This window comes from Lates calcarifer, linkage group LG10 (genome assembly GCF_001640805.2).
Source record: "Lates calcarifer isolate ASB-BC8 linkage group LG10, TLL_Latcal_v3, whole genome shotgun sequence".
In the NCBI taxonomy this organism is placed as follows: domain Eukaryota; kingdom Metazoa; phylum Chordata; class Actinopteri; family Centropomidae; genus Lates; species Lates calcarifer.
The window spans coordinates 24,926,666-24,942,743 of NC_066842.1; the positions used below are offsets into that span (position 1 = coordinate 24,926,666).

Genomic DNA, 16,078 nt, shown 5'->3' on the forward strand with positions numbered 1-16,078 from the left:
CCTCACTCTATGTTACCGTTGAAACATTTCACTGTCAGTGTGCAGGATGAAAAAAATCTTACTGTAGTTCACTTGGCTCACAGTGAGTTGACTTTTAATTCTGTCTGGTTTTCAGTCCATCATCACTGCCACTGCCTCCAGCTCCAGCTCTGTTGTTGGCCTCCAGTCTGCACTGTGCCTGCAGAAGTCATGGGGGGGCAGCCAGGGCCTCAGTGCTGCCCTGAATGTGCTGCAGCCAGAGAGGGGCCACACAGTACAGACAGGTGAGAGTTAAAAACTTACTTATACTCAGGTCATTTCACCACCTTAAAACCAAAACCAAACAGTGTATTTGTAATTTTTTTTCCATTCAAAATTTTCATTTACAATAAATGACAGTTAGTATAATGCTAAGAATGATCTTTTCAGTTTTTCATAGAAAGTTGTGTCTGATCAGGGGCTGCTTTCTGTGTGTTTTCCACTGTTTATATATTTATCTGCTGCTGTCTCATTTCTTCCTTCAGGTGCTGGTTTTTCTGCTCTTCCTGTCTGTAAATGACTGTCTGTCAGCCGCTCCTGTATCCTCAGGTATCTGACCACGTACAGCCCCAAACCATATCCACCAACACCAACAGGTTATGTTCTGGTTTATGTGGGGGCAGTTAGAGAGACAGGTCTGGGGATGAATAAACACATCTCTCTGATTCATCTGTTCATCCACAATCCTCTTTATTACACATCAGCACACAACATATACACACACAACATTAGTCAAGGAAGGACATGCTCAGTATGAAAATAATGGATAAATGACAGAGAAACTCAAGCCTTCTCTACAGCTGACCTCATGTTTCTCTGTCTTCAAGTGGCTTCATTGTTAAAGGAGCAGTTTGAGATTTTGGGAAACACACTTATTTGTTTTCTTGCTGAGATTTAGATGACAAACCACTTATCTGTCTGATAAACATACAGCTACAGCCAGGAGACGGTTAGCTTGGCTATAATGTGTCTATTTGTTAACTTCAGAGGTGCTAAGAGAAGGACTTTATTACATTTGGACAGAGCCAGGATAGCTCTGTTTTCACTCTTTATGCTAAGCTAAGCTAACCAGCATCATAATTAGTGTAGAAATCTAACTTTCATCAAAGAAAGCAAATAACCATATTTCCTAAAATGTTCAAAGTTTTCACACCTTTATTTACACAGTCCACACTCTGTCAGGTCAAAAAAACAAACAAACAAACAAAAAAAAACACAGAAACTATATAACACAAATAAACTCAAGACATGGTTTGTAAATGATGTGTTCACTGTCTGTGAAAATGAGAATAATGTGCAGTCACTGTTGTGTCTGTAGGAGAGAAACAATCAAAAAGCCTGGAGTTTATGCTCAGAGCTTCTGTCTGTGGTGGTGGACTCTGCTGACTGGCTGCTCATCTTTAAATCTAATGGTATAGTCAGTCTCTTCACACCACTCCACATTAACACTCAGCTGGCAGAGAACATCAGATTACCTGTCAGATGAAACCTAATGTTAGCACTGACATTAAATGATTTTGTGTTGTGTAGATTTATACATTATAAAACTGATGTGCTTTTTCCTGACTCTAGAACAAAGTGTTTATCAGTCTGTTACCATGGTGACATCAGATGAGTTCACTCGACTGATGCCCTGGGCTTTCTACAGGTGAGTTTTCTCAGTGTCGCTGATTCAGGTGAAGACGTTTTCAAGAACATTTAAAATGAATGGAAAAGAGAAGATTTCCAGCTTTAGACTCATTGTATATCTCTCCCTCTAATAATGCTCACACGTCATAATTCAACCAATAAAAGTAAAGTTGATCTTTATTTGATGTTTGCAGAAATCTTAAACATTTAGCTGAACTGCAGCAGGTTACAGCATTTTATAACTTTTTATAACCTTTTATAACATTTTCTTTTTTTAGATGTAGCACTCACCACCTTTTTATTGCAGCTATACTTATAAACTTGTATAAATGACTGTTTGTGTGTGTGTGTTCAGCCTGCTGCTCCAGCAGAGTCCTGACCTGCTGCAGAGAGCTGTGCGATGTCCAGGGTTCCTTCACACTGCCGTCCTCTGCTACATCAGTCTGCTGCAGCTGTTCCTGGAGGGACACACACCTACATCCACCGCTGAACCCTCTGAAAAACAGGTAACTGTGCCTCAGGTGATGGTGTGTACTGTCTTTTCACACTGGACTGCACTTAACCCCGTGACACTGAACACTGAATTCAAATACTTGTATTGTCAGTTGGAGCCTTCCCAGATTCTGAGCGATGCCAAACAGTTTCTTCTGAGAGTGATCTCACAGACGTCTCCCACTGCTCTGTCTTCCAGCCAACGCAGACAGGTAACCAACGCACACAAACACACCTGCATTTCCCCTCATTGTCAAAAAACATTGACTCACCTCTCTCCACCTTCTGTCTTAATCACTTGTCCCTGTCTGGTCTCTGTCTGTGGGTGTCCCGGTCCAGTTGGAGTCCCAGTGTGCAGACCTTGACCCAGAGGTGGCAGCAGCTCTGTCTGTGCACCTCGGCCCTCAGAGTCTCAGCCCAGAGATGGACTTCCTCTGAGCAGCTGAGGAGAAACTGGCTAAAGACACTGTCCCCTCCCCTCAGCTTCAACAGTAACTGACTGTACAGTATGTTCTCTGTTTGTTCTAATGTAACTTTGCATTTAACAGAAACATGTTCCTTTCTAATATTTATTAAAGAACACTTCATTGTTCACATTCCACCTGTGAAGTGTGAAGAACTGGTGATAATCAGTTTTGTAAAAAGGTCTACAATTTATTTTTTTGTACATACTGCACACACAACTTTACACATGTACATCTGAAGCCCTTTTGTTCTTTACAATACAGAGATACACTCCTTAGCACTGTAATAACTTAACAACAATGACCTAAGAAAACAGAACTACATGTTCTTGGGAATCATTTTGCACAGCTGTTTGCACTGTGACGAGCTTACACAGCACATGGATCTGGAAAACAAGAACATTACAAGTTGTTAATAAGTGGCTGCTAATGTGTACTTTAGCTATGGATTAAAAACATCTGTAAAACTCCAAATAGTCCATAGACAGTTAAAGATAATGTTTCCATCAGATCAGATGTGTAACAGAGGCACCTGAAGTGGTTGTTTCTTTTCAAATTATAAGCCTCGAGATTTTCATGAAATCAAACCCCCTCTGTAATTGTTGGTAACATAGTCTACCTACCTATGAACATGGGACTGACAGAGTTACTGCTTGTAATTTGATTCAGTTGATGTTCAGCTCTCAGCCTTCAAACTGTCAGAGCTGTGTTAAGTTACTGCTAATACAAACCCAACACTTCTGTTAGCCGTGCTTCACATTAAAAGCATTCAACAGTGGAAACACAGTTTGGGTTTTACTGTGAAGCAGTCACATGAAACATCTACTGCAGTGGTTGATGATGACCTATGACACAGGTAATTTAGTTCATTTTCTGGACAGCAGATTGACTTTAAAAACAGCATGGGGTAAAAGTATCTTACTGTCACAAAGTCAGTGCAGTGTGCCTTTGGTTGTTTTTCTGAAGACGACCCTCAGCAGTCTGTGTGGTAACAACGTGTCCCACCTGTTCACTCAGGTTAAACTGCAGCACATGAAGGAAAAGCTGCTGCTTCTTCTAAAACAAGCTAAAACCTAAACTTGCATTCTGACAATGACACAGATTCATTTTGGAATGAGAATCAATTTAGGAATTTATAAAGAGCTGAGAGCTGGGTGTGTTGGTCTCTGTCCACTGAAAAGAAACTTCATGTTTTGTTCCTATGACACAAAAACTTGGTTGGTGTAAAAAATCAAACACATCTGTCTTGTGTTGGTCAGTGAAGCCACACAACAGGTCCCGTCTCAGTCCAGGTACAGAGCTGGTCCCTGACCCACAGCTTTTGTACCCCTGCAGCACACCTGGACCTGGACTCGTCATCTGTCCTGGTCTTGCTGAACCACCTCTCCGGTCAGAGTGATGGTGTGCAGGTCAGAGTATGTTGGCTGCTGCTGCTGCTGCTGCTGCTGCTGGCTGCTGCCTCTCTGAGCCTCAGCCTGAGTCAGAGGGTGGACCATGGACATGTGGACGTTCAGGTTGTGGGCCTTCTCAAAACGTTTACCGCACATCAGGCAGGCGAACTCCAGGTCAGCCTCGGCCTTGTGTTTGGTCATGTGGTATTTTAGTGACGCTCGCTGGCGGCACTGGAAACCACACACCTCACACCTGCAGGGAAGACATTTAAAATCTAATAAGTCACCTGTGTTTGATTTGTTTGACTTTATATGTGAAGTTTAGTTTGCTCTTCTACTCGTCCTGTTTGGAGGAGCTTTGTCAAATCGGAGAGAATCACAGCTCACAGATGATTATGTCACCTAGTTTAAATAAAACAGTTGAAGTTTTACGATGGCTGTACTTACTGCAGCGGCTTGGCTCCTGAATGCCTCATCTGGTGAACTGACAGGTGTTTCCTCTGTTTGAAGGTCTGACCACACTGGTCACAGATGTAGTTCCTCTCCTCTGGAAACACAGACTTCAGTAAAGAAACACCAAACATGACGTTGTCTAAAGACAAACTAAATTCCTTCTGTTGGCCTCACCTGTGTGGATGAGTTTGACGTGTCGCTGCAGGTAGCGGTCGATCATGAAGACCTTGTTGCAGCCGGGGTGTGGGCAGGGTCGCTCTCTCACCTCCTCATGATGCTCCTTGATGTGTTTCTAAAAATCAGCCAGGTGAGAAAAGACTTTATACAGGTGTCAAATACTGATTTCTCATTCATTTTGATTGGTTTATAGAGTTCATTCTAAGTGTGAATAGTGAGCAATAACGAAGCACTCAGGTCACTTTTTCATTGCTATCAGTACTAGAGCATTCCTAATAGTAACACACACCTTTAATGATCCATTTAATAAATATTTATGACTTCATTAACAGAGAAATGTTGTCAGGATGAATTCTGACCTTCAGACCATCAGGAGCTCTGTAGACAGCTGTACAACCCTGATATGGACACTTGTAGATGTTGGGCAGCTCCTCTCTTCAAAACAACACAACAGTAGTTTGTTAATGTACATGTACTCAATCTACTGAACTATAACCACTGACTAAATTAACTACAACTAAACATTTTAACAAACTATAATCTGCTGCTTCCAACCGATTCAAATACATTTAACACGTTGAACTTATGCTAAATGGAGGTCGTGTATTTAACTGCAGGTCTACAGACCCTTTAGGTTTGAACTTGTTCTTCCAGCCCGGTTTGGGTCCAGGTTTCTTTTTGATTTTGGGCTCCTCTGGGGCCTTTGGGCTCCGTCTTCTCTTGCTGGGGATGGTCACCCTGCGAGCTCTGAGGAGGGGAGAGAACTACTAAAAACAGTACTTGGGTTTCTGTCAGCATCTGTTTTTAGTCCATCTCTGCTACTTTAGAAGGAACAGCAACTTTTACTGAAGAGTATCTGTACCTACCTCTTGTCTGAGTACGGCTCAAACAACTCATCATCTGACAACCCTCCTTTTCTACTCTCCTCAAACTCATCCTCGGAAATGACCCTGGACACACACATACACACACACACACAATTATATTTCTTGTATATTTTACTGGGTTTTTATCAAACTTAATCTCATTACTTTAAAACGTATAAGTATAAAAAGCTTTGACGTTTTCTCCCACAAACTGATGGTCCTCAGAAGTGAGTAAAGACGCAGTCAGATGGTTGCGATGAGCTGTGTGACTCACCTGTCGGACAGATCACTATCACCCGTCCTGTCCTCCACCTGGGCCGGAGCCGGAGACAACGCCTCCTCATGACCTGTGAAATCTACACAACCATGTGAGTCAGGGATTCATACAGACATGCCACAAGCTGACGGTTCTAAACATGTGTGTCAGTCTCTGCAGTAGAAAAACTGGTTAGTGACACTTGGTTGTGTTTACATGAAGGCTGAATGCTGAATATACTGAATACAACACAGTTCAGTTCAACAGCAAAACAAACTGGTCTCCAGAAGAAAAACTAAAACGGCATGAGCAAAAACTGAAAAAAAAAAAAAAGAGTGGTATAGATAATGGATGGATATAAACACCTGTATTTATTGACAACTGAGTCAAATTTTATATTAAATTGTTTTTAGTCTCTCATTAACCTACCCTCATTGATATAATAACTCAAATAATAAAAATACCTGTTTGTATAATGCAATACAATTTAACAGCGCCACAAACAACCACTGAAAAGCAAGTACTCTAATTTCAAAGGTAAAGCCACACTGTTATCTTCTCTGTGTTCTTCTACTTCACTCACATACAAGAGGCCCCATGCAGTTTAGTTCTGTTTACATTGTGTTACTCCTGCCCAGTGCATTTCTATCACATAAAATATCTGAAGAGACATTTTTGAACATTTAAATCCAGCTACACTTCTTTGTGCCACCACCAACAGCTCATCAGTGGGACAGTGTGAATCCAGCAGTGTATCTCATCACTGGTCCCTGTGCACAGCTGTATTGTGCATATGCATAATTCATCAAACACTCCACAGGTTGCCTATGACATGTTGATTCAAAGTTACTTTACTTGAGTAAGTGAGTTAAAATGATGACTACATTTATGTGATTGTTGTCATCAGCACAAATAGCAGCAGATTTGTTTTATGATACTTGATGAATAACATGCTTATAAATGAGAAGATCACCTTCTGGGACGTGTGAGTACCAGTGGTCTTGGGTTTCTGTGATCACCACAAAGGCCAGACTGGGTCAACTTAATGGGATCTTACCACCAAAATAATTTGATAGCATATGAGGTTGCTTGTCAGTAGTACAGCGCTGGACCCTTCAGGCACTCTGACCTCAATGTGAAGCAGATTCAGTCTCACCTTCAGTGTTGCTGGTCCAGTCAGCCAGTGCTGAGCTCTGAGTCTGTGCCGTGACGGCTGGTGGACTGTGTTGAGCCAGAGCGTTTACACTCCCCGCCGGCATCCTTCTATTCCCACTGGGCTCTTCTACTTCATCCTCCTCCTCCTCCTCCTGCTCCAGGTCCTCCTCCTCTGACATCACTCCATCACCGTTGCCACTCCCTAACGCTCCACCGCCAAAGTCCATCGTGTACCCGGGATCAACAGCGTTGGTACACTGAGTGTCCATGATGTATCTGTGACCATCAACACAACCCCACACAGCCTTCACAGAGCCCCAGCACTGACCCTTCAGCACCTCCTTCAGGTCGGGGCAGGAGCGGCAGGCCTCTCCGTGGTGGTGAGCCCAGGACACCAGACTGTGGAGGCACTTTGGGTCTGAGGTAAAAGACGGTGGTGCTGAGAGAAAACAGCAACAGAGAAATGCAGTCAGTTAACCTGACTTGTACTATTGTGATTTCTGAAAGTGTGAAGTAAGAAACGCTTTTATTTACATATTGAGCCGTGATTAACTGATGAGTCTAGACACTTTGCATTCTTCCTGAAAAAGAAACAAACAGTTTCTCATAATTGTATTTTTTCCACCTGCACATATGAAAATCCTGCACAGTTATAAAGTCACACTGAGGTGGATTCTGGACTCACCGGCTTTTCATGTTCTCTTTCCCAACTGGTGGGAGGTTGACTCTTTGCAGAAACCTGATCAGGATGCTGTGGCACTTGTAGAACTTGGCGTGGCATTTCTTGCAGATAAACTCGGATAACCGGGGGTCACGGTTCAACTGGACCCCGACCAGTCTCTGGAAATCTGTGTGGAATAACAGGGGCGACTGGGCCGTGGCGTCTGACTCATCGTCAACAATATCGATGGGGTCTTGAGACCATCTGTTGAAGGCGTGCCGCAAACTGCGTGGGGAAAACTTTCCATGACAGAGCCGGCAGATAGCAGTGGATAGTCTGCCTGTGGAAGAAAAACACGGTCAGTTTTTACCTAAAAATAAATTTGTTTTTATGGGTTTTCGAAGAAAAATTTGAAGTCCCCTTGGACTTCACTTCTTTATTTAAATGAAATGGACATTGTACCAAACTGCATTCAGAAATCTGCAAATAAAACTGAGAGGCAAAGCGGCTGTGACCTGGCAGATTCTGAATGAGTTTGGCGTGACTGCCACTCACCTGAAGGTTTTGACTTGCTCTCTGGATGTTTCACTGTGTCGTCAGCAGCTGTCACACTGAAATCTAAGTTAGTGGTCTTGTCTGTCGCTGTGTCCTTGTGGTAAAAACTGTTTGTGGTTACAGGAACAGTCTTCCGTGGTCTCCCTCTGTTTCCTGGCGTCCTCTTTTCCTCACTGACGCTCACGGTCATCTGTGTCCTGCTGCTCTGCTGTGACGTCTCAGATGACCTGGGATGTCTGCTTTTCTTCTTCATAGTTGTGATAGACTGGGACTGCCAGCAGTTGATCCCGATGATGGAGGCCTGCTGCCTGTGCAACTGTACAAATGAGAAATGTAAGGCAGGAAAATGATATGAGAAATAATTAGTGCTACTAAGTTAAAGTGTCTTATGCTGCCTTTACTGGTCTGACTTTATTCCATTTTCTTAGCTGAGCCACTGTTTGCTGCTTGGCCATATTTTCCTTAAGTGATAATGCTATTTAACAACACATCATGTTTTAATGTGGTTATATGACGTTACAAAGAGAGAAACACGAAAACCAACAGCTGTCGTCACTTTTCATATTTAATTCAATAAAATTAACTGACACACACACAAACGAACGTCAGGACCACTGTAGCTTTTACATTACAACAAACTGCTGTTGATTAAGTGTTAATTGAACTAGCTCGGTTAGCCTGAGCAGCCTGACCGAGCTGCTGCGGTCGTTAGCTGCTGTTAAAGATACAGTTTAAATTCCGGCTGTGACCGATGTAGTCCTAAGAAGGAGCCTACCGTCTCTGTATATTTATCCTAGCACTTGAAGCACATGTTGTTTTTGCATAAAAGGTAGTTTTCGTCAACCAGGAAAGCAGCTCTGTGGTTTCAACGATGCTACCAATTGTAAACATTAGAACCCGGAAGTACAACTGGAGGAAAACACGGAAGAAAATGTGATACAGCGCCACTCTCCGGCCGTAGAAGATAATGCAACCAGCGAGCCAACTACCTGTGGAGATGGTGTGTTGTCTTCATGGCTTTTATTAGCTGCAGTTACTGTGATAATAAAGTACATTTTTTGCTTGTTGTAATTAAGTTAAATTTAATCTTAATTCATTTAATCTTTTTTCAACACTAAATCTAATAACACACACAGACAGTCCTAAATTTCAACTACATAATTCAGAACTACTTCAGAAACATACTCAGAAATAAATGCAAACTGTATGAAAAGAATATTTCAATAGAATCATAATATAAAATCATTTCACTAATATTTGTTTGGAGTCAGTGAGCCTCTAAATATTCCTTGCAGCCATCTGTCTGCTGGTAGTTTCTGCTTCTCTTCCATTGCCTCCAAACTCTTATAGGTTTACAGGAGTGGATTTTGTGGATTTGTGTGTGTGAGAGTGGATTTCAGCTTTCTCCACAGAGACTGTGGGATTGCACTGTCTATGAAAGTGTTTGCAAATATTAGTGATGCCTTTCTGTGCCTTTCAGTGGTGACATCCTCCTTCACCCATGGAGCCCTCCTTGGTTTAGTGTGTGGTGTACAGTACGAAACTGGAAACAATCAACTCTCATTATACAGTAAATCCACCACTGAGGTTAATTCAGGTCATGCGAACACAGTTAAGACCAGGTAAATCCTTGTTTTGTTTGAAGAACACATTTAATTTAATTAACAGGAATGAACACTGGGTAACAGGAATGTGTGTGGGGGAGTGGGGGGTGGGGGGGTGGAGTACAGGAGAGGAGAGATAGAAAGAGGGAGAGACAGATAGAGAGGGCAGTGGGTGTGTCTCAGTCCTCCCCCTTCAGCATGCCATGGGTGGCTGTTTGTGGCTCCAGCACAGTAAGGGTCCTCTCCATCTTTCTCAACAGAAGTCTTCAGATCTCTGTGTTGACCACCAGCAGGGGTAGAGCACAAAGTCCTGGGTCCTGTACATAAGCAGTCTCTGTGGGCCCCCTTCAGGACTGATGCGGCAGAGGAATGAAGTGACCCGGGAGGAGCAGTGGAGACTGGAGGCTCGGAGCAGGCAAATGGTCTGGCAGGGTATGGCGGCGAACCAGGTGAACAGGCCACAGAGGCGAGTAGCAGCAAAGGACCAGGTGAGTTCTGAGACTGGACTCAGTAGAGCACAAAAAACACTGGAGAACAACACCTAGAGAAAAACTAGAAATACTAGAGACACAAGAAACACCAGAAACTACGGTGGCCCGGATGTGTTACCACGTGGTGAAGCTGAAACAATAATCGATGAGCTACAGGTGAAGCAGAAGATGCTCCACTCCTCCACACACAGAGAGCAGAGAGGCAGAGGCTCCAGGGAAGCAGAGGAAAATACCAGAAAACACTGGAGAGGCTCAGGTCACAGAAGGAGTAACAACACTCACATTTTTAAAGCAGCAACTGAACTTTAATTTTAGGTGGAACTACATGAACCTAAATAATGACTTGGTTAGAGTGGATTACAACAGATTAGATCAGATCCATCTAGATTTTTGTTAGACAGTAGATGTAGGTCTGTTTAAACAACATTTGCTGTCTCCATATGAGGATGTGTTCACTCTTGTGTTGGTGTTTATGGTCATAAACTGACTACAATTATTTAAAGTGTGCTTAATTCCTCTTCTGTTTCAGGACTCTTTCTTATTAGATTAGATCAGATCAGGACCTATTGGATCGCAATAGATTTGATGTGTTTAAGTATCTTGCAAGTTTCTCATTTCTTCCTTTTTTTAAAATAAAATTTTGACCCGCCACCACCCCCCCTCATCGGAGGACAATAACTTTATTCTATATTAAATGAATTTTGCTATATTCTTTCTACAACTACTTAAAAAATAAATGACTTTATCCTAAATTATATTAAATATTACAAATAATAAAATATTTTATTACATTTAGTTAGATCCAATTATATTTTATAGTGCTTAAGTGTTTTTCATGTTTCTCTTTTCTTTTTCTTTTTGTTTAAATTTTATTTTGACCCACCACCACCCCCCCTCATCGGAGGACAATAACTTTATTCTATATGAAGTTAATTTTGCTTCTCTAATATTCTTTCTAGAACTATAATTATTAACTATATATTATTTCTACAACTAGTTAAAAAATAAATTGCTTTATCCTAAATTATATTAAATATTACTAATATTAAAATACTTAATAAATATTTTAATTTTGACCCGCCACCACCCCCCCTCATCGGAGGACAATAACTTTATTTTATATTAAATAACTTTTGCTTCTCTAACTATATTATTTCTAGAACTATATATTATTATTAACTATATATTATTTCTACAACTAGTTTAAAAAATAAATTACTCTATCCTAAATATTAAATATGACTAATAATAAAATATAAATATATAAAAATTAAATTAGATTATAAAAATATAATTTCTATTTACATTTGATTAAGTTAATCTAGTATTAAATTATATCAAATTAAATTATAAAAATAAATATATTAAATTGTGCTGCCTAAGATACATTATTGTTTCCATCCACACTCTTTGCTCTTCTGTTTGTGATGACATGTAAACCTGTGTTGTATTTTTTCCTCCAGTTCTTGCTGTTTCTTCAGCAGCATCTTCCTCTTGGCCTGTTGTCTCCATACTCTTATCTCTTTCATCTCATGAGTATCATCTGACAGAAGAAGAATATGAAAGGTAAGCTCAACACCTGCAACCCTTCAATCACTGAAGTGTCAACATTACAATCTTGTGACTTTGACATCTTAATAAAGTGACCATTTAACTTCTGGAGGCAACACACTTATGAAATATATTGTACAAGCTGACTTTCTTACCACCAACATCAATGGCCACCTCCTTGTCACGGGTCTTGCTAATGGCCTTGACGATTTTCTCCTTCTGTTGTTTCAGGTACCACGTTTTCAGGTTTGACATGAGGCTTTTCTTTGGAACAGATCCAGATCTTTCTGTGTCCTCTTCTCTTTCACTCTCCTCACTTTCTGTGTCTTCCTCCTCTCCTTTCTTCTTCCACTTACGTGCTCCTTTCCCATCCCTTCTTTCTCTCTCTTTCTTTGTCCACTTTTGTCTTTGTCTCTGCTTCTCCTTCTTGCGTTTTATTCTGTCCTCTATTGTCTGCCTTTTCTTCAGCAGCTTCCTCTTCTTTGCCATTTGCCTCCACACTCGAATGTCCTTCATTTCAGGAGTATCGTCTGAAAGAAACAAAATATCAGTGGTGAGCCTGGAGAACAGCTACAACATCTACAAGAGAAGAAGCTGCAGAGAAACACAGTCTTCTATCAAATGGGTTCTAACAGTATAGAAAGTGACTTTCTTACCACCAGCCTCAATGGACTCCTCCTTATCACAGGTCCTGATAAGGGCCTTGACGATTTTCTCTTTCTTGTGTTCAAGGTGCCACATTTTCAGGTTTGAGACAAAGGTCCACTCAGATTTACTTCTTCCTGTCGTCTCCTGTCTTTCTCCACCACTCTTCTCCTTCCTCCGCCTCTCTTTCTCCTCCCGCTCCCATTTCTCTCTTTCTTCCCTCCTCCTTCTCCTCTCAGTCCTCTCCTGTCTTTGTTTCTCCTCCTGCTCCTGTCGTTCTCTCTCCTCCTGCACCTGTCGTTCTCTCTCCTCCTGTTCCAGTCTTTCCTGTCTCTCGTTTTCCCTCCTCCTCCTTCTCCTCTCAGTCCTCTCCCATCGTTCTCTCTCCTCCTGCTCCTGTCTTTGTTTCTCCTCCTGCTCCTGTTTTTCTCTCTCCTTCTCCTCCAGTCTTTCTCTTTCTTCTCGTTCCTGTCTCTCTCTTTCCTCCCTCCTCCTCCTTCTCCTCTCAGTCCTCTCCTGTCTTTGTTTCTCCTCCTGTCTCTCTCTTTCTTCTCGTTCCTGTCTCTCTCTTTCCTCCCTCCTCCTCCTTCTCCTCTCAGTCCTCTCCTGTCTTTGTTTCTCCTCCTGCTCTTGTTGTTCTCTCTCCTCCTGCTCCTGTCTTTGTTTCTCCTCCTGCTCTTGTTGTTCTCTCTCCTCCTGTTCCTGTCTTTGTTTCTCCTCCTGTCTCTCTCTTTCTTCTCGTTCCTGTCTCTCTCTTTCCTCCCTCCTCCTCCTTCTCCTTTCAGTCCTCTCCTGGACTCTCTCCTCCTGCTCTTGTTGTTCTCTCTCCTCCTGCTCCTGTCTTTGTTTCTCCTCCTGCTCTTGTTGTTCTCTCTCCTCCTGTTCCTGTCTTTGTTTCTCCTCCTGTCTTTCTCTTTCTTCTTGTTCCTGTCTCTCTCTTTCCTCCCTCCTCCTCCTTCTCCTCTCAGTCCTCTGTCTTTGTTTCTCCTCCTGCTCTTGTTGTTCTCTCTCCTCCTGTTCCTGTCTTTGTTTCTCCTCCTGTCTCTCTCTTTCTTCTCGTTCCTGTCTCTCTCTTTCCTCCCTCCTCCTCCTTCTCCTTTCAGTCCTCTCCTGGACTCTCTCCTCCTGCTCTTGTTGTTCTCTCTCCTCCTGCTCCTGTCTTTGTTTCTCCTCCTGCTCTTGTTGTTCTCTCTCCTCCTGTTCCTGTCTTTGTTTCTCCTCCTGTCTCTCTCTTTCTTCTCGTTCCTGTCTCTCTCTTTCCTCCCTCCTCCTCCTTCTCCTCTCAGTCCTCTGTCTTTGTTTCTCCTCCTGCTCTTGTTGTTCTCTCTCCTCCTGTTCCTGTCTTTGTTTCTCCTCCTGTCTCTCTCTTTCTTCTCGTTCCTGTCTCTCTCTTTCCTCCCTCCTCCTCCTTCTCCTTTCAGTCCTCTCCTGTCTTTGTTTCTCCTCCTGCTCTTGTCTTTCTCTCTCCTCCTGTTCCTGTCTTTGTTTCTCCTCCTGTCTCTCTCTTTCTTCTCGTTCCTGTCTCTCTCTTTCCTCCCTCCTCCTCCTTCTCCTTTCAGTCCTCTCCTGTCTTTGTTTCTCCTCCTGCTCTTGTCTTTCTCTCTCCTCCTGTTCCTGTCTTTGTTTCTCCTCCTGTCTCTCTCTTTCTTCTCGTTCCTGTCTCTCTCTTTCCTCCCTCCTCCTCCTTCTCCTTTCAGTCCTCTCCTGTCTTTGTTTCTCCTCCTGCTCTTGTCTTTCTCTCTCCTCCTGTTCCTGTCTTTGTTTCTCCTCCTGTCTCTCTCTTTCTTCTCGTTCCTGTCTCTCTCTTTCCTCCCTCCTCCTCCTTCTCCTCTCAGTCCTCTCCTGTCTTTGTTTCTCCTCCTGCTCTTGTCGTTCTCTCTCCTGCTCCTGTCTCTCTCTTTCTTCTTGTTCCTGTCTCTCTCTTTCCTCCCTCCTCCTCCTTCTCCTCTCAGTCCTCTCCTGCCTTTGTTTCTCCTCCTGCTCCTGTTGTTCTCTCTCCTGCTCCTGTCTCTCTCTTTCTTCTCGTTCTTGTCTCTCTTTTTCCTCTCTTCTTCTCCTCCTCTTTTCAATCCTCTCCTGTCTTACAACATCTCCTTCAAGTCTTTCTCTTTCTTCCTGCTCCTGTCTTTCTCTTTCTTCTCGTTCCTGTCTCTCTCTTTCTTCTCGTTCTTGTCTTTCTTTTTCCTCTCTTCTTCTCTTCCTCTTTTCACTTCTCTCCTGTCTTACAACTTCATCTCCTTCAAGTCTTTCTCTTTCTTCCTGCTCCTTTTTTTCTCTCTCTTTCATTTTCCTTCTCTTTTCCATCCTTTCTTGTCCGTCCCTCTCGCTTTGCTTCTGTCTTCCTTCCTTGGTCCTTTCCAGTCTTCCTTCTTCAGCGCTGTTTTTCCTCCTGTTCACTTGTGTTGTTCTCACTCTGTTGATGTGTTTCCTTTGCTCCAGGACTCTGAAATATACATGAATATATTCATGATTTAAATGAATAATTACAGTTCCCATTCTCTGATTGCTTTAATTCTCTTTAAAGACAACAACAATGACAGCAGGTGGCAGTGTTATCATCACCTGACCCTTAGTTTCTGCTTTCTATCAGATATTAGAAATGTCTGTCAAGGAAAATTAAGGTTTTTCAACAACATTGGATGGATTAATCAAAATTGATTAACTGTAACTAAGATTTGGACCCACAGAGAGATACACACAGACAAACAGGGAATTCTTTCTTAGATTAATCCCTTTGAATTTGTTGAAGCTTTACACAAATATCAGAAATGAAAGGAACAAAAGAAAGAGGCTCAGTGCTGAATAAAACGTCAAAAAGAAGTTTTCCTGTTCAAATTCAGAATTCTTACCTGTGGTACTCCTCTGCTGCGTCTTTCTATGTCTGAAGAAAAATATTCCAGGTCAGAAATGTGAATGTCTTCTGTCTGGGATTGGTAACTAGAGGCTGTGTTTGAGAGTGTGGTGAACCTTGATGAAATTCTGCTTTATGACAAATCGTGTTCTAGAACTCTGAGGTCATAACTGTGTTCCATTCTACTTTGGGGGGGGGGGGGGGTGTTCACCTCCATAAGCTATAAGATATCATCAGTATACATTATTCATGAAAGAAATACAGTGAAATGGCTGTGTACCACCACAGTGCAACAGCTTTGAAATGACATTTTGACTTTTGAGCTGCAGTCAAATCACTTTCTCATTCAGTAGTCCAACAACAGAAACAAACAGATACATAAATGAAAACAGCTATAGTGTGAGCTGCATTAAAACACAGTCTAGATGACCAAGGTGTTACCTTAGGTAGTGGTGAAAATGATGGCCCCTGCCTAATTATGTTATATTATTCTTTAAAGGTAATGGAGAGCTCTGATTGGTGCAGCCAGCCAGATTTGCAGCACCTGGGCTGGGTGTACCCAGGGAATAAAAGCCCAGCCCAGCTTTGCTCTTTCTCTCACCTTCTTCTCCTTCACAGCCCTCATCAGCCAGCTTTGACACATTTCCTTTTCGGTTGTCTTTTGTTTTTGTTTCCCTACAACACCCCACATCTCATAATGCTCACTTATGTACATTTACATTACTGAAGACTGATATTCACACTGCATTAGTTGTTTATCTTTAGTATGAATAAAAAAATTACATTTACCATTCATCCTTTGGGTCCTTCCCACATTTG

At 42.2% G+C, this 16,078-nt stretch overlaps 3 protein-coding genes across 3 annotated transcripts; 1 reads left to right on the plus strand and 2 right to left on the minus strand.

The window, feature by feature from the left end:
* The first annotated feature begins 506 nt into the window (after nt 1-506).
* On the plus strand, nt 507-2,740 carry LOC108901980 (Fanconi anemia group A protein homolog). The gene is made up of 6 exons (XM_018703667.2): nt 507-567; nt 1,337-1,430; nt 1,591-1,666; nt 2,003-2,153; nt 2,253-2,351; nt 2,479-2,740. Exons 1-6 carry the CDS (start codon nt 535-537, stop codon nt 2,575-2,577), a joined length of 552 nt encoding a protein of 183 aa, XP_018559183.2. The 5' UTR covers nt 507-534; the 3' UTR covers nt 2,578-2,740.
* Nucleotides 2,741-2,772: 32 nt separating this feature from the next.
* Nucleotides 2,773-9,049, minus strand: LOC108901979 (zinc finger protein 276). Its single transcript, XM_018703666.2, has 12 exons — nt 8,893-9,049; nt 8,118-8,433; nt 7,587-7,902; nt 7,436-7,482; nt 6,903-7,340; nt 5,765-5,846; nt 5,491-5,574; nt 5,252-5,371; nt 4,984-5,059; nt 4,622-4,739; nt 4,442-4,541; nt 2,773-4,247 (listed from the first exon to the last, which is right to left on the minus strand). Exons 2-12 carry the CDS (start codon nt 8,368-8,370, stop codon nt 3,959-3,961), a joined length of 1,923 nt encoding a protein of 640 aa, XP_018559182.1. The 5' UTR covers nt 8,371-8,433; nt 8,893-9,049; the 3' UTR covers nt 2,773-3,958.
* Nucleotides 9,050-9,776: 727 nt separating this feature from the next.
* On the minus strand, nt 9,777-12,504 carry LOC108901976 (putative uncharacterized protein DDB_G0271982). Its single transcript, XM_018703664.2, has 3 exons — nt 12,420-12,504; nt 11,919-12,293; nt 9,777-11,755 (listed from the first exon to the last, which is right to left on the minus strand). Exons 1-3 carry the CDS (start codon nt 12,502-12,504, stop codon nt 11,601-11,603), a joined length of 615 nt encoding a protein of 204 aa, XP_018559180.1. The 3' UTR covers nt 9,777-11,600.
* Nucleotides 12,505-16,078: the final 3,574 nt, after the last annotated feature.

Bases quoted from the DNA above. Each gene is read 5' to 3' on its own strand.
- LOC108901976 (XM_018703664.2), bottom strand. From the start codon at position 12,504: ATGTGGCACCTTGAACACAAGAAAGAGAAAATCGTCAAGGCCCTTATC. The intron at 12,294-12,419 runs GTAAGAAAGTCA...TGTTTCTTTCAG, and splicing joins GGAGTCCATTGAGGCTGGTG to ACGATACTCCTGAAATGAAG. The intron at 11,756-11,918 runs GTAAGAAAGTCA...TTCTTCTGTCAG, and splicing joins GGTGGCCATTGATGTTGGTG to ATGATACTCATGAGATGAAA.
- LOC108901979 (XM_018703666.2), bottom strand. From the start codon at position 8,370: ATGAAGAAGAAAAGCAGACATCCCAGGTCATCTGAGACGTCACAGCAG. The intron at 5,847-6,902 runs GTGAGACTGAAT...ATGGTTGTGTAG, and splicing joins CTGGACCAGCAACACTGAAG to ATTTCACAGGTCATGAGGAG. The intron at 4,542-4,621 runs GTGAGGCCAACA...CTGTGTTTCCAG, and splicing joins CGTCAAACTCATCCACACAG to AGGAGAGGAACTACATCTGT.
- LOC108901980 (XM_018703667.2), top strand. From the start codon at position 535: ATGACTGTCTGTCAGCCGCTCCTGTATCCTCAG. The intron at 1,667-2,002 runs GTGAGTTTTCTC...GTGTGTGTTCAG, and splicing joins ATGCCCTGGGCTTTCTACAG to CCTGCTGCTCCAGCAGAGTC. The intron at 2,352-2,478 runs GTAACCAACGCA...GTCCCGGTCCAG, and splicing joins CTTCCAGCCAACGCAGACAG to TTGGAGTCCCAGTGTGCAGA.